Source organism: Ranitomeya imitator, chromosome 5 (genome assembly GCF_032444005.1).
Source record: "Ranitomeya imitator isolate aRanImi1 chromosome 5, aRanImi1.pri, whole genome shotgun sequence".
In the NCBI taxonomy this organism is placed as follows: domain Eukaryota; kingdom Metazoa; phylum Chordata; class Amphibia; order Anura; family Dendrobatidae; genus Ranitomeya; species Ranitomeya imitator.
This window is the reverse complement of record NC_091286.1, coordinates 449,149,426-449,175,969: the sequence shown is the minus strand read 5'-3', so window position 1 is coordinate 449,175,969 and position 26,544 is coordinate 449,149,426. Positions and strand designations below refer to the sequence as shown.

Genomic DNA, 26,544 nt, shown 5'->3' with positions numbered 1-26,544 from the left:
GACATTCTCATTGTTTTCTGCTATTCATTATCTTGTAACCTGTAGCAATGGTAGTAAAGTTTGCTCAAAATGAAGACAGTAAGACCTCTATCTGGCTAGCAGTAGAAATATCACAGGTTACACACAGACCTGTTATTACATATGAATTATATAATGTTGCTTTTTTTGTATTATGAAGTATTTAACTTCACACACCCAGATCCTGCAGCTGTTCTACTCATGCGCCCCCAAATCACAGTTGCTGGCTGTTAAATCTTGGGGTTCAAGTGATACACCTGCTGCTTAGGATAGGGAATGTGACTTGGGTAATCTGTACACAAGTAGAATCTGACATATAGCTGGGGGACACTCCTAGAAATCTTAAGTAAAACATACCGACATAATACGGTCCCCCTTCTTAAGCTCTCCACTTAAATCGGCAGGTCCCCCAGCGAGAATAAAGGAGATAAAGATTCCTTCGCCATCTTCACCACCAACAATGTTGAAGCCTAAGCCTGTGGCACCTCGAAATAAAATAATTTTCCGTGGTTCTCTGCAAAAAAAGACAAAAAAGATTATATTCCTTATAAATGAAGAATCGCCCTAAAAAAAAAAAAAAAATCAGGATAACAATATTAGAAGACAAAAACAAACATGGAAACAACGGCTAGGATTAGGCAGTGGAAAGAAAATGCCTGTTTATATGAAATTGTAGCAAGGAGCGTAACTTTCGTCAAATGTTATTTATTTTACTATTCGTGCTACTGCATACCTCCACCTGAAAACAGAAGGTGCTGGGCAATATTAGATGAATCCAAGAAGAAGGAAGTTTCCACCCTTTAATGTGATCCCAAAAGATGCAATTCCAGAAGGACCACATATAAATCATCAAACAGCGACATATGGGACTTACCGTGTTAAATCATCATCATCTCCAAGCATTCCTTTTGGGACAGGAGAATATCGGCTAGGGGATGGTGGTAATGGATGTCCAAGAAATCCAGGAGAATTGATATGATTATCTGTTTGCTGAGAATATGCTGCGCACAAAGTATACACAGTGAGAAACATTAGTATACAGAAATTATACACAAAAATCATGATAGATAAAAAAAAAATAAAAAATAACTCTTATTATGCAGGACTTGAGAGTGTATTGTCTATATAATCGTGCAGAATACATTGCAGGGCATAAAGCATGCTTTCTATACTCCTAAGTACTGCGTGTAGGCGTTTTACCTTACACCCAATATAACTTGGGGCATACAATCTCCAGAGATAGCGTAGTAGTATGGGTCCTACTGTAGAGCTCGCTGAGCACTGACAGGTGAAGGCACCTTTGCCACAAGACGCTTTACGCCGATTATGAACCGCAAGACTTGTCCCTGAACTAGTGGTGCCATGACTATGAAATGGAAGCATCTAAGAGAACCACAGCTCAGCCATGAGGCAGTAGACCAAGAGTAATGCTTCCAACCACTGTGTAAATTGCACAGAAGCCCAAGATCACACATGTAATACCAAGCCTCTGAGGGGGCACCTGCCACAAAGCATGGTGTATAAAGACATGTATAGATGACAACAGTGCATAGGAACCTGAGTAGTCTGCACAAAGCCCTGGCCTCAAGTCCACCTACCACCACTGGGATGATTTGAAATTGCAAATACAAGCCAGATCTTATTGTTCAGCATTAGTGTCCGACTTAATGAATAAACACTATTTTGGCTGAAAGTACGCAAAGTTTCAAATCTGTCCAAATCTTGTATTAGGGTATGTGCACACGTCAGGATTTCTTGCAGAAATTTTCCTGACAAAAACCGGACATTTCTGCCAGAAATCCGCATGCGTTTTTACCGCGATTTTGACGCGTTTTTGGTGCGTTTTTTCCCAAATGCATAGAATTGCGGGAAAAACGCAGAAAATCCGCAAAAATAATGAACATGCTCATTTTTTTACCGTGATGCGTTTTTTTCGCGGAAAAAAACGCATCCATGTGCACATAACATGCAGAATGCATTCTAAATGATAGAATGCATAATGTATGCGTTTTTAATGAGTTTTTATAGCGTTTTTACCATGAAAAACCGCGAAAAAACCTGAATGTGTGCACATAGCCTTAAGGCAAGAAGAGTGGAGGCTATAAAGTTGCAAAAGAGGATTAAACTCTGTATGGAAGGGGCTGTCCAGGACTTTGACAATCAGATCAATAGGTAATCAGAATCAGATGGGTTGGGGGGTCTAACACCCAACACCCCTACCAATTATCAGTCTTTAATTTCAGCAGCGGCGATACATAAAACAGGGAAAGAAGCTGTAACACCACCCCTCCATTCACTGTTTAGCAAAGAAGTACAGCCCGGCTCTTATTCATTTCAATAGGAGCTAAGCTGCAGCACCAAGGAGCAGACACTACGTAGAGAAAAGTGGTGCAGTTTTCAGCTTCAGCAGTGGCAGCCAGACAGCTGATCAGTGGGGGTGCTAGGTGTCTGAACCCCAAGTATCAGATGTCGTTGGTCTATTCGAAGATTAATCAACCTAATTTAAGAGAAAATATTCCTATAATAGCTGGTGGGGGACTTATCCCTGCCCTGCTCCAGCTCACTGACATTTCTCGCCCTATGTGTAATATTTTATTTATTTTACTTAGAAACTTTTTGGGTAAAGTAATCGGGGGCGGGGAGAAGCTGGCAGTTTTACACAGTAGATGTTCTGGCTGCTGCTTGTGGTTCAGGTGGCATGAATATGACAAGCTCCGGTGTACACTAGCGGTTTAGGCATGGGATGTCTAACAAGCTCATAAGAATGGCTACCTGGCCATCACATTTTGGTCACATAGGGTTTTTGCCAGAATTCTGCCATGAAACTACTTGAAATGTCGAAAAAAAAATGGTTCCAACTTCAAGTTGAGCAAATATTTTGTGACTAGAACTTTTTATGCCATTTCCAGAAAAGTGGGCAGAGTGTGCGCAGGTCATTGTATGGTGAAGCGTGCCCAACAAATTCAGAATAATTAACATCACAGTGGCAAGAATTAGGGCAGAAACCAACAAGTCCCTGGCACACCTCTTAAAGAATTCAGCACATCTTACTCCATCGCTCCCTTTATTAAGGCTGGCTTACAAAACAGAGGCTGCCGGGTATATTTATGCCATATAGATAAACCATACCTAAAGAACAATGATCACCTAGCCAACTGTGTTACTGAAGGTATACCCCATTAATAATTTAATGTACCGTAATTCTCCCAACTTCTCAATACTCCATACTATTTAGAGAAGACAGCCAAGCTAAACAAGAAGGATCAGAGAGGACATTTCTCGATGATATATATTCACCACTCACAATTCGTGATATCAGGAGGAGCATAGCTGTCATTCATAAACATGGTGGTCGGTTTTGCTACTTTGAGATACACAAAATCTGAAGTATTCTTTAAAGCAGTAACAGCTTCTTCGTGAGAAACTTCTTCCAAGCACACAGAGTTTACCTGCGAGAAAATAAATAAATTAGAAGGTTATTTCCATCTTATAAATTGATGGCATATAACCAAGACCATTATGATTGATGAGGGTCTGACCTCTGGGATCCCCACAGATGAGAATGAGAGACTTTGCTTATATTCATCTTGAACATGTTTATGTGTCTACATTACAGAAAATAAGGATAATTCGGTTGATAGAATGAATCTAAGTACACATAAAAAATGTAAACCTGGAAAAAGAGGAAAGATCTTCATACAGGAGGAATGCTGGTAGTGATACGTTGCTTTTCTTCACCTAACCTTGAACTCGTACACAGCAGCCCTCTGTAGTCCTGTAGTGATCTTTCTGGCACATCAGGCTATGTATAAGAAAGTAAGTGAATTCCCCTGACAACATCGCAATTGACAGGAAATTTCAAGGCCATTAGATCACAAAGAAAGTGCAGAACTATGTTCCTGGGAACTCGAAAACTAGCCAAACTGAGCACCCCACTCTGAAGTATGTCAAAGACTAGTGATTCAATTGTATTTGTTCATTAAAATAAAATACCTGAAAAAGCAAAGTTCTTGAGTTGACCTCAAGTGAAATCTTACTTTTCTATTAAGTCATTTATTATACATGAGAATAGATGCGGAGAAACCACCACAATACTCACAACAATTGTGGCCCAGCTTTAGCCTAACAGCTTCAGTCAACCCATACCTCATGCTGTCTTCAGATTACATATCAAAAACCTGCTGACAGATTCCCTTTAAAAGGGTTGGTTTCATAACCAAAAGTTCTGCAAACCCGTTTTATTTTACCATTGATACATTCTGTCCATTTTATTCGAGAATGTGTATTGTTATGCCAGTGTATGACAAATGCAATAATAATAATAATAATAACATTAGCAAATACCTACAATTAGAAATGTAGTATAGTTTTTCTGATTCGCTATGTCTCTTTCCTCGTGTGCAGAAATTGCAAGACCTTAGGTATCAATGGTTACAACCACTGATCTAATGACAGTTAGCTAGTTGCTAGTGGTCGTAACCATGGATACCCAAGGTCTTGTCATGCGTACACGAGGAAAGAGACATAGAAAATCAGATAAACTATACCACATTTCTAATTGGAGATAATTGCCAATATTATTATTATTACAGCTACTACATACTGGGATAGGATCTTGGTGATTGGAATATCCCTTTATCTGTACGTTGGCACAAAGCAGTCAGGAAAACTTGTCATTCATTGGAATAACAATACACACCTACTACATATTGGGATAGAATCTTGAAATGGGAATACTCCTTTAAACATACTGACTGAATCACCATTTTGATACATTAAATTTACTGTAATACAATGTCACAGCTCTTACTGCTAGAAATTCATATAAGAGTAAACATGTTTAAAAAGTGCCATGTTCACTCCATCAGGTGCATACAGATCCATACTGCTGTAATTCAATGAAGCCCGTATTCTCAGAATACAAACGTCTACCAGAAAAAGCAGCTGCCGATTACAATGCAGTAAATTAAAGGGTTTGTCCAGAGACTATATATCGATGATTAGCCACAACGAGTATAAAGAAAAGAACGGCACTAGAGCAATACGATTCCCAGTAAGCAGGACTGATGGCGAACAAACGACTGTCAGGCGTCACGAATGCTAGGGGTTATGGTGCTCAGCATACAGAATGTGTAACAGGAGTCCATAAGAGATCAAGAGAAGAGAAAATATGCGGCACTCACCCCAAGTTAGCAGTGGAAATCGTGAACTTTATTGGAGAAAGTATATGAAGTACATCAGTCAGGACATCAGGTATACAGGAGGGTGCGGTATTGGTACTCCACTACATACTCCAATACCGCACCCTCCTGTATACCTGATGTCCTGACGGATGTACTCCATATACTTTCTCCAATAAAGTTCACGATTTCCACTGCTAACTTGGGGTGAGTGCCGCATATTTTCTCTTCTCTTTATATATCGATGACCTATCCTTTGGATTGTAGGAGGCAAGCCTCACGACTGCCTTATGTTGTATGTCTGAACAATCTTATGCTCTTTCACAGAGGATTCTTCCTGTGCTTGGGTGAACTTTAAACCCCTTGCTACCACACCCAATTTCTGTATTCTCTTCCCCTTCTTCCAAGGGCCATAACTTTTTCATGAGGGCTCGTTTTTTTAAGGTAGACGAATTGTACTTTTGAAAGACAACACTCAGAGGGAGTGAATCCCAAGTGCTTCAAAATTGCAAAAATAATGCAATGCCACAACACACGCACACTGGGCTGACGGTTTTATACCATTTGGGGCAAAATACGATGTTTCGATCTTCTGTTATAGCATTTTATTGCAGTGCAGAGGCGGGCGAATAAACCTAATTCTGTAGTTTGATTGTTTTTTCTCATCACGCAATCATTAATTTATTTTACATTTTGATAAATCTGACTTTTATGGACGTAGTAATACCAAATGTGTGTATTTTTTTTTTACTATTTCTTTATTTTTAATTGGGAAAAGAAGGGTCATTTTAACTGTTTTTTCATAATTTTACAAAGTGTGCTACACCCAGCAGTGTGTTACAGTACTGCTATATATTGAGAAAAATCAGTCTCCTATGAACGCCAACTACTTTCTGGCTTCCACAGGAGAACCGTCATGACAAGTACGGAGGTCTTCAGCAGACCCACGGCTGCCATGGCAAACAATCGGCGCCGCGAGATCACATTGTGGGCACACCGATGGGTGCATAGAATGACACACACCCCGGCTGTTAGAGGCAGATGATGACTGAATAATTCAGCTATCATCCAACAGGAAAGATGAGAGCTCGGTGGCCTGTTATGTAACTGTACGTCATATGTTGGGAAGGGGATTAAAGAGAACATGTTCGCACAATTTGGTAATGTAAATACATAAATGTAGTAGCACTGTATTAAATTGATACCTTTGCTGAAGAAATCCACATTGTGGTGGTTCTTTTATTTGGAGTTCTCAGCTAATTAGATTTGGGTGCACAGGGGCCGGACTGTACGGGGTCTTCCCCTCCTATCAGTCATCCCACGGACCCTCCGCTGCCTCCTCTGTGTGAACTCTCTTCTGGCATTCACAGACCGCAGAGGGGCCAGGGAATAACAAATAGGGAGGAGAAGACCTAATTAGCAGAAAGCTTCAAATGCGGGTTACAGAAGAACCACAACGGGTATTTCTGCACCTAAAGGTATCAATGTAATCAGTATTACAGCACATTACAGCCATGTGTTTACAATACAAAACTAAGCTTACAGCTTATCTTTAAGATATACATACGGCATCCCCACTTCACCAGTAGGCAACCATGAGATCAAAAGCACATAAAATTGTCGGATAAGGGAAATAAAAATGTTCTGTTCGACCCAAACTCCAGTTACACTCATTTTATACATACACAGCATAATTTAAATCAAGTGCAAAATGCCAAATACGTACAATAATCTGCACTTAAAATCTAGTTAACATTTTAATGCTTAGGGCAAAAACTGTTATAGGACAAATGCCCTCATTAAAACACAATAAATTATTCAGCAGACTTTGAAATAGTTTATGAATTACTACTTATATGTGCTGAAACTTAGGCACAGAAAACATCCATGCTATAATAACTTAAGCTAACTGTCATCACATTTGGATCCTTAACCTCTTAACCCCTTCACGACATGCCCCATGCTAGTACTGCGCATGTCGTGAAAAATAAAAAGTTATGGCCCTGGGAAGGAGGGGAGCGAAAAACGAAAACGCAAAAACGAAAAAGGGCGGCGGCGTAAAGGGGTTAATGACAATTAATTTTGACCTTAAAGGGGTGGTCTGAAGTACAAATTAATTTTCATCCTACATGCCTATTTCATAACCTAATTTATTTTCTAATATACTTTAATTAAAAATTCCCTATCCTACCCCCTCACTACACTACAAGATTGCCTTGCGCAGGTGTGTACTACGAAGGACATAGAATGAACTTCAATCCAATATTGCGGCCAGCATGCAGCCAGCGGGTAAGGAAAGGGTGAATCAAACACCCGAAAACTCCGCCCATATGACCCAAAACCAGTCCCGCCAAATTCAGGTGACAGGTTCCCTTTAAAAGTGCTGCACTTTTTTTATTCTTTTGCTTATAAAAGCTAACTAGAGGCTAAAGGTACCGTCACACATAGCGACGCTGCAGCGATACCGACAACGATCCGGATCGCTGCAGCGTCGCTGTTTGGTCGCTGGAGAGCTGTCACACAGACAGCTCTCCAGCGACCAACGATGCCGGTAACCAGGGTAAACATCGGGTAACTAAGCGCAGGGCCGCGCTTAGTAACCCGATGTTTACCCTGGTTACCATCCTAAAAAGTAAAAAAACAAACACTACATACTTACCTTCTGCTGTCTGTCCTCGGCGCTCTGCTTCTCTGGTCTGGCTGTGAGCGCCGGGCAGCCAGAAAGCAGAGTGGTGACGTCACCGCTCTGCTTTCCGGCTGACCGACGCTCACAGCCAGAGCAGGAGGAGAGCAGAGCACAGCGCTGGAGGACAGACGGCTGTAGGTAAGTATGTAGTGTTTGTTTTTTTACTTTTAGGATGGTAACCAGGGTAAACATCGGGTTACTAAGTGCGGCCCTGCGCTTAGTTACCCGATGTTTACCCTGGTTACCAGCAAAGACATCGCTGAATCGGTGTCACACACCGATTCAGCGATGTCTGCGGGGAGTCCAGCGACGAAATAAAGTTCTGGACTTTCTTCCCCGACCAGCGATCTCCCAGCAGGGGCCTGATCGCTGCTGCCTGTCACACTGGACGATATCGCTAGCGAGGACGCTGCAACGTCACGGATCGCTAGCGATATCGTCTAGTGTGACAGTACCTTAACTTGGCTGCAGTAATCTACTTAATTGCAGTTGCACCCTTCCTTTTTAACCCTTTAATTATGGGTGCCTCTTGGTCACATGTTCTTATTCTGGCTCACAGTGCAGAGATTTCTCTTCTATAAAAATCATGAATCGGTCTCCCTTGGACAGATAACTTCACGTGTACTAAAGGATTATATCTGCATCTAGAAAAGCCCTCCAGGCAGTTAGCACTCAGACTGCTTCCCTCCCGACAAAGCTTTGTCCTCCTTATGTTCAACACCCTGCAAATACTGTTGACTATATTATTTTTCTCCATAAATGAACATTAAAGGGGCTGTCTTCTACTAGGACAATCACTTCCTAAATGAAATGCTCAGCACTGATAAAAAAAAAAATAGAGCCTATACTCCCCTCCAGACGCCGTTCCCGGGATGTCGGCACTCTCTCTTTCTTTGGGGCCGTGATGCGGTGCTGACACACGTGACACCGGCGCCCAATCAGTGCTGTCTGACTTCCTCTTCATGTTAAGTGTTTCCAAAGGCAGACACAGTGACGCCAGCGCTGATCAGGCGCCAGGCATGTGTCATTCAACCGCATCACAGCTCTAGGACCGCGAGTGGGATGGAGGGGAGTACAGGCTTTATTATTTTTTATAGAAGGGGTTAACCTAGTAGTGGACAACCCCTTTAAGTTGGAGAACCCAGGAGAGCAGTGATATTGTAGGGAAGTGTGCACAATGATTGGCAGCAGACTACCACAGTTCTCCAAAGTGTCTCTGCTGCCTGGATGGCTGTATCTAGGGTGCTCCGGGAATCCCCAGGATATGCTGATCTAGCCTGCTTCACTGGCCTCCCTGTGATTTCTCCATGTCAGCTCTTAAGAGTCTAGGCAGAGAAGCAATGTGTAAGAATGAAGCTGCAGACCATAGAATACATTGAGATAGTAGTGAAGTAGTTGAGGTAGTTTATTTTCTGCAAGATGGCTCCTTTACCATTCTACAATCATGTTAGCAATGCATACTTACTGCAAGGAGTTTATCCCCAATCTGAAGCTTGCCATCTTTGTGTGCTGCACCACCCTCAATGATTTTTGTGACGTAGATACTGTTGTCACCTGGGATGTGTTGATTTCCAACACCGCCAGCTATACTGAAGCCAAGGCCTAGAATAAAAAAACATATATTCATACTGCTACGTATTTAATCTTGCAAACACAAACCCATTGAGATATCAATAAGGTATTATTGGCTACTTTATAAAAGATCTTAACGGATCAGTCCTTTGCTCCTTTATGACAGTATACGTTAAGGACCACTCAGCTTTGCGGAGGCATCCGTTTTACTAAATACTTGTGCTCTTCATTTACTAACAGTTGGGGACGTGTCCATACATTCAGGCACTGTACCATCCGCCCTGACAGCGGCAGACTGTGGAAGAATAGAAGGCTTTGACAATAAAAATGGTAACATTGGGGTGTGAAGAAAACTGTTCAATCATCGCTGTTTTATGAAGAACGCCAGCATTTTACAGCCAACTTCTGCTTTGGGACAGATAAAGCCCAGTCAGGAATATATTTGTAAGCATGTACTGAAAAAAAAACTAAAAGAAGTTTACAATAGTCCAATACGTGTAAATCAGTATTTATAGGTGAAGCCATTTCCATCAGTAAAGAGTTCCGTCACACGTCCGATTCTGATCATACGAGTGGTCGTGTTTTTCATGGATAGCACTGGCACCTAATATTGTCTAAGGGGCTGCTCACGGACGTATTTTTTTCCTCGGACCGAGCAGTCCGTGCAAAAGCAGAGACTCATCCAATATTGATCAGACTGTCGGATCAAAATCACCAATGCAAGACTATGGCTCCATGAAAAAAAACAATAATAAAAGATTGGACAGTACTGGGATGCTATCTATGTGCGGTCCATTTATTACAGACTGATATAAAATGGCTGAAAAATCTCTTTCAGTCCTGTTTTATTTCTAATCTGAAAAACACTAATGAAATGATTTTTTTTGGATATGAGAAAAATCAGACGTCTGAGGGAGCATGTGAACATGACCTATCAATTCCCTCATGGCAGCTCTCAGACAGCCCTCCTTGTTCACCAAGGAAGCCTCTGCCCTAAAGGCTCCTCTGTGTTTTCCCTGTGCAAGTGAAGAAATCATTTCTGCTGGCGAGTCCATACAACCGCCCTTGATCCCGACTGCCTGTCTATGCTAATTGTGTGTGTACTCTAGTTAATCCTAGAAAATGCTGCTTCCTCTTGTATTCCCTGACACCGGCTTATGTCAGGAAGAAACCAATAGCAAGCAGGTGTCAGAGAAGCCAGGCTGAAGCTGCCCCACCAGCTGAGTACAGTGGGATGAGACCCTGCCCCCGCTGCACAGCCAAAGGCATCTTGGGAATTATAGGCTACATCAGGGAAACCATATCAGAGGGGAAGAAGGAAGCAACATGGCCGATAACTCAGAAATGGCGTATCAACTAAAAGAAGCAAACACATACACGAGATCATCCGCATGATGCTTTAATATTAGACTATGCTGCATTACATAGGCAAACTAAATCGCTGACTCCTGACATTGTTTGCACACTACTCACTTCGCAAATGGCCACAGCAATTATATATATACAGTGGGGCAAAAAAGTATTTAGTCAGTCAGCAATAGTGCAAGTTCCACCACTTAAAAAGATGAGAGGCGTCTGTAATTTACATCATAGGTAGACCTCAACTATGCGAGACAAACTGAGAAAAAAAAATCCAGAAAATCACATTGTCTGTTTTTTTAACATTTTATTTGCATATTATGGTGGAAAATAAGTATTTGGTCAGAAACAAAATTTCATCTCAATACTTTGTAATATATCCTTTGTTGGCAATGACAGAGGTCAAACGTTTTCTGTAAGTCTTCACAAGTTTGCCACACACTCTTGTTGGTATGTTGGCCCATTCCTCCATGCACATCTCCTCTAGAGCAGTGATGTTTTTGGCTTTTCACTTGGCAACACGGACTTTCAACTCCCTCCAAAGGTTTTCTATAGGGTTGAGATCTGGAGACTGGCTAGGCCACTCCAGGACCTTGAAATGCTTCTTACGAAGCCACTCCTTCGTTGCCCTGGTGGTGTGCTTTGGATCATTGTCATGTTGAAAGACCCAGCCACGTTTCATCTTCAATGCCCTTGCTGATGGAAGGAGGTTTGCACTCAAAATCTCACGATACATGGCCCCATTCATTCTTTCATGTACCCGGATCAGTCGTCCTGGCCCCTTTGCAGAGAAACAGCCCCAAAGCATGATGTTTCCACCACCATGCTTTACAGTAGGTATGGTGTTTGATGGATGCAACTCAGTATTCTTTTTCCTCCAAACACGACAAGTTGTGTTTCTACCAAACAGTTCCAGTTTGGTTTCATCAGACCATAGGATATTCTCCCAAAACTCCTCTGGATCATCCAAATGCTCTCTAGCAAACTTCAGACGGGCCCGGACATGTACTGGCTTAAGCAGTGGGACACGTCTGGCACTGCAGGATCTGAGTCCATGGTGGCGTAGTGTGTTACTTATTGTAGGCCTTGTTACATTGGTCCCAGCTCTCTGCAGTTCATTCACTAGGTCCCCCCGCGTGGTTCTGGGATTTTTGCTCACCGTTCTTGTGATCATTCTGACCCCACGGGGTGGGATTTTGCGTGGAGCCCCAGATCGAGGGAGATTATCAGTGGTCTTGTATGTCTTCCATTTTCTAATTATTGCTCCCACTGTTGATTTCTTCACTCCAAGCTGGTTGGCTATTGCAGATTCAGTCTTCCCAGCCTGGTGCAGGGCTACAATTTTGTTTCTGGTGTCCTTTGACAGCTCTTTGGTGTTCACCATAGTGGAGTTTGGAGTCAGACTGTTTGAGGGTGTGCACAGGTGTCTTTTTATACTGATAACAAGTTTAAACAGGTGCCATTACTACAGGTAATGAGTGGAGGAAAGAGGAGACTCTTAAAGAAGAAGTTACAGGTCTGTGAGAGCCAGAAATCTTGATTGTTTGTTTCTGACCAAATACTTATTTTCCACCATAATATGCAAATAAATTGTTAAAAAAACAGACAATGTGATTTTCTGGATTTTTTTTTCTCAGTTTGTCTCCCATAGTTGAGGTCTACCTATGATGTAAATTACAGACGCCTCTCATCTTTTTAAGTGGTGGAACTTGCACTATTGCTGACTGACTAAATACTTTTTTGCCCCACTGTATATATATATATATATATATATATATATATATATATATATATATATATATATATATATATATATATATAATATTCTTGCTGAAATATCAGGCAGTTTAGTAAGCGATAATGGCTGATGATCACAGTTCAATGAGCACCTACTGACAGAGCAGATCATATGCAGAGTGACATCTCGGTTTGCAATACTCGGTACTGGCTCGGAGAGCAATTTCACTTACTGTTATAACCCTATGAGTGGAAATGGACTTTGCTATAGTACGATTAGCACATATTAATATCAATGGCACAAATTTACATGTGAACAGAGAAATACTGCAGAATATTAAATAGTTCTTTATATCACTCATTGTTTTATAGGGTAAAATGTAAACAATTCTTAAAGCTATTTTCAGATTAAAGATAGTATGAACAGCATTTCAGATCCAGCCATAATATTGGGGATTGCGATACTACAATATATTACACAGCAGCATGTGAGGGAAAACAAAGCGGATTTTTCAGAGTATTTGCTTGCAGAAAAATCTGCTACATTTTCCAGAGCCAGTGAAGTGCATGAGAATCTAAATACTGTCATGGACGTGCTGCAGAAGCCAATCCATACTGCGAATATAGGTGCGAGCTTCACCCTTTGTGAGGCGAAAGGGTGAAATGTGTGGCTTCCTGGCACTTTTTCGCAATAAATACAACTGCAGGCATCACCGTGGGAATGTAGCCTCAGATCCCTTTATCCACTTGTCATGCCAATGGATGTGGATGCAGTCACACGGAATAGTTATGGACACTCTGGGAGTAACCAGAATATTATAGAATATCTTCTGCTTGGATAACACAAAGCACTTTATTTTGTGAACTGGAGACTTATGCCACGGTTGCAATTATAAAAGTACCAGCCGAGGTGGAAGTATTACGATGGCTCTTTCAAGCAGCTAGAATACACATTTATACCTGAAATAAAGAATATGGCTCTGAATCCAACAGGGACATGTGGTTGGTCTGTATCACAAGCTATTCAAATATCACCCACCTAAACCTGTCAATGACGAGCCCTTCCATCCCTTCAGAATTGTCATGTTCTGCAATGCGCTTTTCTCCGGTTGCTTGGCAACCTTATCAGGGAACTAAAGAGTATCTGGTGCCCACAGTCCAGATACAGAGGCTTGCTTAAGGTGCCAGACTACAGAGCACAGCACACTGAAATCCAGAAAGATCACACTGAAAACTTCAGAGGAAATGAGGCTACACTGGCAGGGAGTCTGAGTAAACCAACATTGTCACATGCCATTAGCGTACCTAGTGACTATAACCCTCCATCATCTGCTGGAGCTACGTGCAGGGTGCTGTGTGAAAGGTGGAATAAAGGCATTGTGCAGTGAATTAATGAATGCTATGGATTTTCCTCTTACCTTTGGGGCCTTTAACAAGCTTTATCTCCATTATTTTCTCAGTTATTGGCTTTCTTCTTCTTACATATAGGCGCACAATAGATCCTGCCTCCTTTAACGCTTCAACAGCTTTACTGTGTGTCACATCTTGTACGTCCACATCATTCACCCGTAATATACAGTCATTAACTCTAAGGAGAATAGTATGAAAGAATAGGGGATTTACAAAATGCAAAAACGGAGAAACTCTTATGGTGCTAGCAGGGATCTCCCCAAGGTCACGGCAGTTCAGCCAGACAGGGAACACAGCCTCAGTGACCGGAGGTAACCACGATGACATCACCGCTGGTCTTGGAGGCTGCGCTCGCAGTCCAGTCACCAGTGGTTCTCAGCCTGGACGGTTGAATCTTGGCACAGTCCCGGTTGAAAATGGTTTATCCCCCAGATATGGATAGAACAATGGACAAGTGAGGGCTATCGTTGTTTTTTACTTTTGTTTTATTACAGGAGACAAGAGATTCAGTAGAATTAGGCATTAGGTGTTTTGGGGGGGGGAGAGGGGCGGGGGCTCACTTTTTTTTAATTTTTTTAATTTAATTAAAAAAATACAGCGTGGGGTCGCCTCTATTCTTGATAACCAGCCTTGCTAAAGCTGACAGCTGGGGGGCTGGTATTCTCAGGCTGGTAGTTTTGCCTGGCTGGTTATCAAACATATGGAGGAACACACGTCATTTTTTAAGTCATTATTAATTTAGAGCACAAGAGCATGAATACTTCCATCAGCTTCTCCTGCTCTCACTGTTATTAGCGGAAGCAGGCATAGGCTGATGGGAGCGGAAGTCCCATCGGCTGACACCAGTGACCGGAGGTAAACTTTATATCCCGGACTACAGCTGCGGGCTCACGCTGTTATTTTGATTAAAAGCCGTGTTTGCCGCGCTGCCATATGCGCAGCAAACACCCGGTGTTTAGGCAGCCAAACCCAAACAGTAACACGGACTTCCAGGTGAAGTCCATTTTCGGTGTCCGTGCACGAATAGTAGGTATTTGGTACGAACGCCGAACTTTACTGTTCAGATTCGCCCATCTCTACAAACAATTGTTGCATGTGGATGTCAGGAGGTCTCCTGTCCCCCCCCAGACTCACACACGATATACACTTCTCAAAAAAAAAAGAAGGGGAACACTAAAATCCCACATCCTAGATATCACTGAATGGAAAATACCAGTTGTAAATTTTTATTCATTACATACTGGATTGTGTTAAGAACAATAAAACCTAAAAATTATCAAATCACAACTAATATCCAACGGAGGTCTGGAGTTGGAATGATACTCAAAATCAAAGTGGAATATGAAGTTACAGGCTGATCCAACTTCAGTGCAAATGCCTGAAGACAAGGAAATGATGCTCAGTAGTGTTTGTGGCCTCCACATGCCTTGAATGATCTCCCTATAATGCCTGGGCGTGCTCCTGATGAGGCGGTGGATGGTCTCCTGAAGGATCTCCTCCCAGACCTGGACTAAAGCATCCGCCAACTCCTAGACAGTCTGTGGTGTAATGTGATGTTGGTACATGGCGCGAGACATGATGTCCCAGATATGTTCAATCGGATTCAGGTCTCGGGAACGGGTGGGCCAGTCCATAGCTTCAATGCCTTCATCTTGCAGGAACTGCTGACACACTCCAGCCACATGTGGTCTGACATTGTCCTGCATTAGGAGGAACCCTGGGCCAACCCCACCAGCATATGGTCTCACAAGGGGTCTGAGGATCTCATCCCAGTACCTAATGGCAGTCAGGCTACCTCTGGCGAGCACATGGAGGGCTGTGCGGCCCTCTAAAGAAATGCCATCCCACACCATTATTGACCCACTGCCAAATCGGTCATGCTGAAGGATGTTGCAGGCAGCAGATCGCTCTCCATGGCGTCTCCAGACTCTGTCACGTCTGTCACATGTGCTGTGTGAACCTGCTTTCATCTGTGAAGAGCACAGGGCACCAGTGGTGAATTTGCCAATCCTGGTGTTCTGTGGCAAATGCCAAGCGTCCTGCACGGCGTTGGGCTGTGAGCACAACCCCCATCTGTGGATGTCGGGCACTCAGACCATCCTCATGGAGTCAGTATCTAACCATTTGTGCAGACACATGCACATTTGTGGCCTGCTGGAGGTAATTTTGCAGGGCTCTGGCAGTGCTCCTCCTGGTCCTCCTTGCACAAAGGCTGAGGTAGCGGGTCCTGCTGCAGGGTTGTTTCACTCCTACAGCCCCTTCCAAGTCTCCTGGTGTACTGGCCTATCTCCTGGTAGCGCCTCCAGCCTCTGGACACTACGCTGACAGACAACAAGCCTTCTTGCCACAGCTTGCATTGATGTGCCATCCTGGATGAGCTGCACTACCTGAGCCACTTGTGTGGGTTGTAGAATCCGTCTCATGCTACCACGAGTGTGGAAGCACAACCAACATTCAAAAATGACCAAAACATCATCCAGAAAGCATTGGTACTGAGATGTGGTCTGTGGTCTCCACCTGCAGAACCACTCCTTTATTGAGGGTGTCTTGATAACTGCCAATAATTTCCATCTGTTATCTATTCCATTTGCACAATAGCATGTGAAATTGATTGTCAAACAGTGTTGCTTCCTAAGTGGACAGTTTGATTTCACAGAAGTTTGATTTACTTGGAGTTATATTCTGTTTAAGTGTTCCCTTTATTTTTTTGAGCAGTGTATAATCAGACCTGTTGCTGGCGGTAGACTAACCAGGACAGTATTGAGATCAGATATCAGACAGATTTTGCAAGACCTTTAGTTTCAGGAAAAACGCAGATGAAAAAAAAACACAAACACAAATAAACTATGTAGACTGATCAGTGTGGACAAGTGTATCCACCTTTATCATTTATCGTTAAATTTAGTGGGGAAAATGAATCATCACTCTTGGAAACTAGATTCCCAATCTAAATTTCTCAAACGATGATTGTAAAATTTAAACTAGTGACTCCACTGGTTGTAATGGGCAATGGTCCATTTTTCCTTTTAACTAGTTTTGATACTCATCTAAGGTCTTAAAGGGAATCTGACACCTCATTTTTCGTATATAAGCGGCGGCCACCATGATTAGGGACTTATCTACAAACATTCTGTAATGCTGTAGATAAGCCCCCCGATATAACCTGAAAGATAAGAAAACCAAGTTAGATTATACTCACCCAGAAGCGGTCCGGTGCGGCGCCTCCCATCATCATGCTATGACGTCCTCTTCCTTGCTTCTGTTGCGGCTCCGGCTCAGGCATACTTTGTCTGCCTGTTGAGGGCAGATCGAAGTACTGCAGTGCGCAGGAGCCGGGAAATCTCAGAGAGGCCCAGCACCTGCGCACTGCAGTACTTTACTCTGCCCTCAACAGGGCAAATCAGTACACCTGCGCAGGAGCCGCGACACGAAGCAAGGAGGATGACGACATGGTATGAAGATGGGACGACCCGGACCTACGATGCCCATCGGACCTGGGCCGCCCCTGGGTGAATATAATCTAACTTGTTTTTCTCATCTTTCAGGTTACATCGGGGGCTTATCTACAGCATTACAGAATGCTGTAGATAAGCCCCTAACTGCGGTGGCTGCAGCTTATATGCGAAAAATGAGGTGACCGATTCCCTTTAAGAAAAAACATTAATCAAGGTCCTTTTTCTCCAACTCAATAAACAAATGAAACTCTCCTTCACCCCTTAAAAAAAAGGAAGCCCACAACATACTAAACACCATACTATGAATGCACTTTCCAAGCTTTATATTACAAATAACAGATCTATGAATTGTATGCATGTCTTCATCACCTAAATTGTACCTACCGTAACCTTCCATCTTGGGCTGCTGCACCCCCAGAAATAATTTTTGTAATAAAAATGCTTGTATCCTCCCCAATGTGCGGATTATCGGTACCTCCAGCAATGCTAAATCCAAGTCCTGATGTTCCCTGAAACAAACCACAACAAAAAAATTATTATATAAAAAGTCGCACTGCACAGAATGGCTCATCATCAGAAAAGTACTGAAAATACCGAGAGGAATGTGGCGGACACTATATGGACTGTTATCTGTGCTCAGGTCAATATCGTATTGTACATATGAAGATACAAGTAGAACATGTCTTACGTTGTATAAACTAAAGTTTAGCTCTATACTCAGGGCTTTTCAAAAATCAAAATGGTATAAACACGAAATATGGAAACTAAAGGGGACGGAAAATATTTTGCAGATAAACCATACTATTCTGGGATTGACGTTAGATTGAAGGATGTTGCGGACGCCTACCACTGCAAAGTACAATCCCGATGTAACAAATACAAATATTGTGATATAGAATAAAAGCTCCATTGACACAATAGGAGGAGCAGTTGTCAGCACGGTGGCTCAGTGGTTAGCACTGTTGCTTTGCAGAACTAGGGTCCTGGGTTCGAATCCCATCAAGACAACATCAGCAATGAGACTGTATGTTCTCCCTGTATTGTGTGCGTTTCCTCCAGGTTCTCTTGTTTCCTTCTACACTCCAAAGACATATTCATAGGGAATATACATTGTGTGCCCCAATGGGTAATGTGATGATAATGTCTGTAAAGCGCTGCAGAATATGACGACACACATAAGAAACGCATAATAAATAATATAATAAAATGTTGCCGTATAAATATAAGGGTACGTGCCCACGATCAGGAATAGTAGCATTTTGGACGCAGGGTATTTTTGCTGCGTTTAACATCACAAGCACAGTGGATGTGATTTATAGAAATCCCGTGGCCACTGTGCTTCTTTTTAACGCTGCTTAAACTGACATGCGGTGCGGGTTTAGGCCTCTTTCACACATCCGTTTTTTAGAATCAGTCACAATCCGTCAGTTTTAGAAAAAAAAACGGATCCTGCAAACGTTGCTGCTGGATCCATTTTTCCCCATAGACTTGTATTAGCGACGGACTGTGATGGATAGCCATCCGTTTCTTCCGTCTTTTGACGGATCTGTTGTAAAGTCGTTGTCCGTCGGCAGGAGACAACGGACCTAGGAACTCTTTTTGTGTACATCGAAAAGTTGGCCAGCGACGGATCCTGCGCTGTCAGTCGTTGGCTATAATGGAAGCCTATGGGCGCAGGATCCGTCGCTGTCCGTCAGAAGACTGAATTCTCTCTTTCGGATTTTGTTCCTTTAAATTCCGGCTACAGCTGCTTCAACGGATCCGTCAAAAAAACGGATCCAGTGCATCAGTTTTTTACAATCGGCACAGGATAAGTCTTTTCAACACTGACGGACTCTGACTGATTCTAAAAAAGGATGCGTGAAAGGGGCCTTAAAAGCCGCAGAATGTCAATTTCTGTAGTTGATACGCTGATCTCCTCTACCTACTTTCCCTGAATAGACTGTCATTAGATGCAGTAAATCCGCATAGTTCTGAAAGACAAGTACGTATGTAGAAAGCAGCGAAAATACACTGCGTCCAAAACGCTATTATTCCTGGTCGTGTTAACGCACTCAAACAATATCGAGAATTTACCCTTTCAAGTGTGATCTCCTCGTATTCATAATCTGTATCGGTTCCATTTACCTGTAAAATAACAGAACATTTTAGCATGGCTGTGACAGTAAGACAACTCTAAAATATCAAATCTGCAACTAAGGCTACGTTCACACTAGCGTCGTGCGCCGCTGCGTCGGCGACGCGACGCACAACGCACTGAAAAACGCGTGCAAACGCACGCAAAAACGCTGCATTTTTCGACGCGTGCGTCGTTTTTTGACGAAAATCGGACGCAAGAAAAATGCAACTTGTTGCGTTTTCTTGGTCCGACGCTAGCGTCAAAAAAGACGCACGTGTCGGAAAACGCAACAAGCAAAAACGCATGCGTCCCCCATGTTAAACATAGGGGCGCATGATGCGTGCGTCGCCGCTGCGTCGCCCGACGCTAGCGCGACGCACACTAGCCGAACGCTAGTGTGAACGTAGCTTAACGGAGCATTTTCACATCAGCTCAGCCATACATAAGTCATTCACGCATGTGAGGATCACAAAAGGGCCGTGGTATAGTAAAATAGGGAGCATCTTCAGAGCAGAAGATGCCGGGAGAATGGTCAGCTCACATCTTTTAGCTGCTTGGCACCTTTGTAAATCTGAATCATAACTGAACTTAACAGCAAGTCATTTTTACACAAATTCTTATGTTCTTTCTTTTGTGCACTTGGTAAATGCTTTTTTCAGGAAGATTTAGAAGCGGACCAGAGTGAAAAACAAAAGTCAGGTGCACACTCCCTTATTGTGCTACACATCCCGTTGGCCACCTTAGTTGGGCATAGCTGCCCAGTGTGGTCTCACCCCAAACCTGAACATCGCGGCTCATCAGCACTAGGACACAATCACCTAACTTATAAAAAGTGGCCTATTAATATGTTTACAAGTTGACGCGTACTAATGGTTATAGAGTTTGGCTGCTCTGTATCAGCCTCGAATCATCAGCATTCACATTATTGTGGTATAAATGGACATGCTAGAGATTACAAATCCTCAGTGATGGCTATCTTCTCTGCAGCACAAGATGAGATTTCAGGAATTTCACAATGCTGCTACTGTAATATGCAGCAATTGACTAAGCATAAAATGTGGTGTATATATCCCTAAAAGATACCCTAAGGGTAGCATTTGGGGTAGGCATTTCTAGCAGGAAAAATACAGCAGCATACATGTTCATTTTTATGCAGATTTTTTCCTTACTCATTAGTATGGGTGAAATCTGCAGCAAAAATGCTGAAAGAATTGAGATACTACAGATTTCAATCAGTAAAACACAAATAAGCATCATGCGCACGACACTTCAAGATTCTCATTCACTTTGCTGGCATCAAGAAACACTTCAGGTTTTCTGGAAAATCTGCACTGAAAAAACACAGCAAAAACAAAGTGTGCACACGGCCTAAATATTTGAATTCCATAACAGTAGAATGGCACGTACCAATCAATAAATTCTACACAGTGTGCCATTTAATATACTGAAATATTTACCGTACCTTCTCGTACACATCAAAACCGAAAAAATACAGGCTGGCACACCCTGGCAAGGGTGTGCCTACAACAGGTCAAAAACTATGGCAACATATAGATGAGCTTGATTTCCAAGCTGATCTCCTATTTAATTGTCTAAGGGTCACTTCCGTCTTTCTGTCTGTCTGTCCTTCTGTCTGTCACGGATATTCATTGGTCGCAGCCTCTGTCTGTCATGGAATCCAAGTCGCTGATTGGTCTCGCCAGCTGCCTGTCATGGCTGCCGCGACCAATCAGTGACGGCCACAGTCCGATTAGTCCCTCCCTACTCCCCTGCAGTCAGCACCCGCTCCTTAATCCCTGCAGTCACCGCTCACACAGGGTTAATGCCAGCGGTAACGGACCGCGTTATGCCGCGGGTAACTCACTCCGTTACCGCCGCTATTAACCCTGTGTGACCAAGTTTTTACTATTGATGCTGCCTATGCAGCGTCAATAGTAAAAAGATCTAATGTTAAAAATAGTAAAAAAAATAAAAAAAATCATCATATACTCGCCTTTCGCGATGCTCCGGTGCTAAGGATGGTATGCGACAAGGACCTTCCATGACGTCACGGTCATGTGACCGCGACGTCATCACAGGTCCTGCGCGCCTACGCGAGAAGGACCTGCCATGACGTCTTCACACCCTGGGACCGGAAGCTGGCGACAGAACTACAAGGGGCCCTCGGATCGGAAGGCGAGTATATATTTATTTTTTAACCCGTGACATACGTGGCTGGGCAATATACTACGTAGCTGGGCAATATACTACGTGACTGGCCAATATACTATGTGGCTCTGTGCTGTATACTACGTCACTGGGCAATATACTACGTAACTGGGCAATATGCTCTGTGCTGTATACTACGTCACTGGGCAATATACTACATGGCTGGGCAATATACTACTTGACTGGGCAATATACTACGTGGCCTGTGCAATATACTATGTGACTGGGCAATATACTACGTAGCTGGCCAATATAGTACGTGACTGGGCAATATACTACGTGGGCTGTGCAATATACTACGTGGCTGGGCAATATACTACATGGCTGGGCAATATACTACGTGACTGGGCAATATACTACGTGACTGGGCAATATATGCTACGTGGCTGGGCAATATGTTCTGTGCTGTATACTACGTCACTGGGCAATATACTACATGGCTGGGCAATATACTACGTGACTGGGCAATATACTACGTGACTTGGCAATATACTACGTGGCCTGTGCAATATACTATGTGACTGGGCAATATACTACGTAGCTGGCCAATATAGTACGTGACTGGGCAATATACTACGTGGGCTGTGCAATATACTACGTGGCTGGGCAATATACTACATGGCTGGGCAATATACTACGTAGCTGGCCAATATAGTACGTGACTGGGCAATATACTACGTGGGCTGTGCAATATACTACGTGGCTGGGCAATATACTACATGGCTGGGCAATATACTACGTGACTGGGCAATATACTACGTGGCTGGGCAATATGCTCTGTGCTGTATACTACGTCGCTGGGCAATATACTACATGGCTGGGCAATATACTACATGGATGGGCAATATACCACGTGGCTGGGCAACATACTACGTGGCTGGGCAACATACTACGTGGGCTGTGCAATATACTACGTGGCTCTGTGCTGTATACTACGTCGCTGGGCAATATACTACAAGGACATGCATATTCTAGAATACCCGATGCGTTAGAATCGGGCCACCATCTAGTGATTAATAAGAGGCTTCATTGTTAATGGTGGAGCTGTTACTCCGCTAAATGGCAGATGACCACAATACAAACTCCTTTTAGCTGCAGCTGATTTGAAACGGAGCCAATCTGCATGTCAGCACATGTCTGCAAGTTCTCCTTCACCACCACTCGTTTTAAGGAATGTTCTGTTGGAGAAACCACCTGGAAATTCTCCTTCCAAATGCCAAAGTTGCCGTGAACCAGCAGACATCAACACTTAATTGACATACAGCCAGATGTGATTATTGCTGCAATTCTGGCCAGACAACCACTGCGAGAAGGACATGTGATACTACACAAATTTCTAATGAAACCACTGGCAAAAGTATCCACCCATGGGGGATACAACTTCACAAACACTACAGATTTTGCTTATAAAGCAGCTTCGATACTATTACTTGTGTCCTGGTCAGCAGCTTATTATTATCTTCTCCATTCATTAAGGGTTTTAAATGGCGTGCTTCACTCTACATTTTTTCCTTTTAAATACCCAATTGTTTGCAAATGTTACAAGAAACAAGTATGTGGAAGAATTCTTAACATAAAATAGGAGCTGAGAGCGATTCCAGTGCCATGTTACTTAGGGTAGTTTTACACTTCTATAATGCTCTCCATGTAGCACTTTGTTGGGCATTCTGACAGATTACCCAAAAAAATGAATTCTGAAAGGACCCAAAATATGGCCAATGAAGCCAATGCAGTCACAGTATGGCCTTCCTGACCTGGCAATATTCATGTTTCTTTGACACACAAGATGTGGCAGAGCAGAATTTAAGAGGAAAAAAACAAAACAAAAACATTTTATCATCTTACAATTCATGGTTTAACCTTCCGTCACATACAACTGATCTGACAGGCGCGTCTCTTTTACTTTCATTTCTCCTTCCTCACCAGATTGTGAGGAAACCCCCTCCCTCCAGGTAGTCTCCTGTCTCTTGAAGGTCTGTGAAACCTGATATCACAGTTGGATTTCAGAGCTTCAGGGGAGAGGATATAGCTGCACAGATCTCTCAGGCTCATTGTATGTGAATACGTCACATTCAGTAAGGTTGGTATTTTATGTTTTTATTCATCACAATAGTTTATTTAGCTTGTTTTATGAATGTATAGCACAAAATGTGAGGATATTTCATAGAAATAAGGGAGATTTTATAAAAGAAAGTGTGCTGCTCAGGCATATACAGTAGTTCCCTAACATATTCCTTCTCTTGCTTCAGATTATCTGCTGAAATGGAGAGGAAAATGTACAATTTATCCAAACAACTTGATGTTGAGGAAGTAACAAACATGCTGTTAGATGATAGAGACCTCACACTGAATGAGGATTTAGGAGAGGAAAGTGAGATTGATTCTCATGATGAGGTGGAAGAATGTGTCCTGGATTCTGAAACAGAGCAAGATGGTGACAGTGGTGAGGATGAAGAAGTTGGATCATATTATATTGGAAAAGATAAAAATACTAAATGGAACAAGAAGCCATTCCAGAAAAAACGTAGGGAACCTTTAAACATTATTACTCACCTTCCTGCAGTAATAGGAACTGCACGTAATGCAAAAACTGCAGTTGAATGCTGGAACAGTATATTTACAGATGACATTCTGGACTCTATTGTCACATATACCAACCAATATATAGACATTATAAAGGACAAGTACATCTGCAACAGAACCATCAAGCCCACAGATAAAATAGAACTGCGTGCTTTTTTTGGATTACTGTACCTTGCAGGAGCTTATAGGGCAAATAGACAAAGTTTGGAGGAACTTTGGGGTAAAGATGGGGATGAAGTTGAAAAATTTAGCCTTGTTATGTCCATAAACAGATTCAAGATTCCAATTCGTTGCCTTCGGTTTGACGACAGAACTACCCGAACCGAACGCAAAACACATGACCGACTTGCTCCAATTCGTGATATATTTCAAAGATTTGTTGTAAACTGTAAACAAAGTTATTACCCTGGAGAGAATCTCACTATTGACGAAATGCTCCCTGGTTTTCGTGGTAGATGTGCCTTTCGTCAATATATTCCATCAAAGCCAAACAAATATGGAATAAAAATTTATGCCCTTGTTGATGCCAGTAAGACCTACACTTACAACCTGGAAGTTTATGCAGGAAAACAACCAGAAGGTCCTTACTGTGTGAGCAACAAACCCATTGATGTTGTAAAAAGACTGTCTGAACCCTTATTTGGATCGGGTCGCAATATTACAGCTGACAATTGGTTTACAAGTTGTGATCTGATTGATTATCTGAAAATTCAGAAGCTGTCATATGTGGGAACTGTAAGAAAAAACAAAAGGGAATTGCCGCCACAGTTTGTAAGTGTGAAAGAGAGACAACAGTACAGCAGTATGTTTGCATTCCTTAATGGAAAGGCTTTAGTTTCCTATGTACCACATGCCAAAAAAATCGTACTTCTTCTATCAACACTTCATGATGATGCTGCCATCGATCCTGGGACTGGGGCAGAAAAAAAACCGGAGATAATTACATTTTAAGATGCCACCAAAGGGGGTGTGGATACAGCAGATCAGATGTGCTCCACTTTCAACGTCAGCAGAAACATTAAACGCTGGCCAATGGTCATATTTTTTGCTATGTTGAATTTGGGTGGTATAAATTCACAAGTAATTTATCTTGAAAACAAGCTTGAACCACTCCGTAGACGATTGTATCTGAAAAAATTGGCCCATGAACTAGTACTTGGAGAGCTACGCAGGAGAAGCGTGAAAACAATCGGTATCCCCTCTCGCCTTCAAGTTCAGCTCAAAAGGTTCTGCCCGGAAGATGATGGTGAAAAGTCACCATCTGCACCACCTCACAAAAGAAGGAGATGCACCACCTGCCAAACGGAAAGCGGAACCAGAAGGATTTCAAATTATGAATGTCTCAAATGTCATAAAGCAATTTGCCTGACACATGCAAAAATGGTGTGTAATTCTTGCTATTTGCTCTGCAAGTGTGACTTTTCTGGGGAAACCTCAGCATCTACTTCTGATTGAATATGTTTTTAATAGTACTTAAGGTACCTTAAAATTAAGTTTGTGTTCAAAAATTTTCTTTGTACATTTTTTTGAGAGAGTCGAACTGGGGACTATTTGGCGGGAGTTTTGAAAAGTTTGTATTTCATAGTTATTAGTTTTATGTTAAGTAAATGGTTTTTTTTGCAACTGATTATGTGTAGTCTCTTTTATTACATCCCTATGAAGGTCACTGATCACTTTTAGAGCACTGAAATTGCAAACATTAGATATTATAGGTATTTTTCCAGCAGGCGCCTGACAGGCACATTGTATGTGAACTCGTTAGTCCGAATATTGTATGTGACGGAGGGGTAAAGAAGTTTAAGTAGTCGGCATTAGATCCCTGAGAGCAGGGACTGTCTGCAGCAGGCAGGTGCTACAGCTGTAATGTCATCGCTACTGCAACAACCCCTCGCTTGGCCCCGATAAAATAAAGCTTATCCTCACCTCCCGTGCCGACCCCTGGGCTCTCGTGACAAGTTGTGACTCCGGCGCCCAACCAGCCCTCCTTCTGTCGAATTGCGCATGAAGAGGAAGTCAGATCAGCTGCAGCCTGGACTTCCATTTCATGTTCGATTTGTCCGAAGGGGGCGACAGTGACGCTAGCGTGATAGGGGGCCGGCGACACGTGTCATCACAACAACCGTACGAGAGCTCCGGGGCCACAAGAAGACGTAGTTTTCACAGATAGAACACTTGACCATTACAGTCTAAGGGCCTGTCCAAATGGCAGTGGGTTTT

At 42.6% G+C, this 26,544-nt stretch overlaps 1 protein-coding gene across 22 annotated transcripts in view; it reads right to left on the bottom strand.

Moving 5' to 3' along the window:
- Window positions 1–26,544, bottom strand: part of DLG1 (discs large MAGUK scaffold protein 1) — a 348,066-nt gene that overhangs the window by 117,588 nt on the left and 203,934 nt on the right. For all 22 annotated transcript variants that reach the window (XM_069727207.1, XM_069727208.1, XM_069727203.1 and 19 more), the window contains 7 exons: window positions 19,494–19,544; window positions 17,802–17,926; window positions 13,971–14,140; window positions 9,350–9,486; window positions 3,323–3,467; window positions 893–1,019; window positions 376–532 (listed from right to left, as the gene is read on the bottom strand). In XM_069727207.1, coding sequence (XP_069583308.1) covers window positions 376–532; window positions 893–1,019; window positions 3,323–3,467; window positions 9,350–9,486; window positions 13,971–14,140; window positions 17,802–17,926; window positions 19,494–19,544 — 912 coding nt within the window. The remainder of the gene's footprint in view (window positions 1–375; window positions 533–892; window positions 1,020–3,322; window positions 3,468–9,349; window positions 9,487–13,970; window positions 14,141–17,801; window positions 17,927–19,493; window positions 19,545–26,544) is intronic.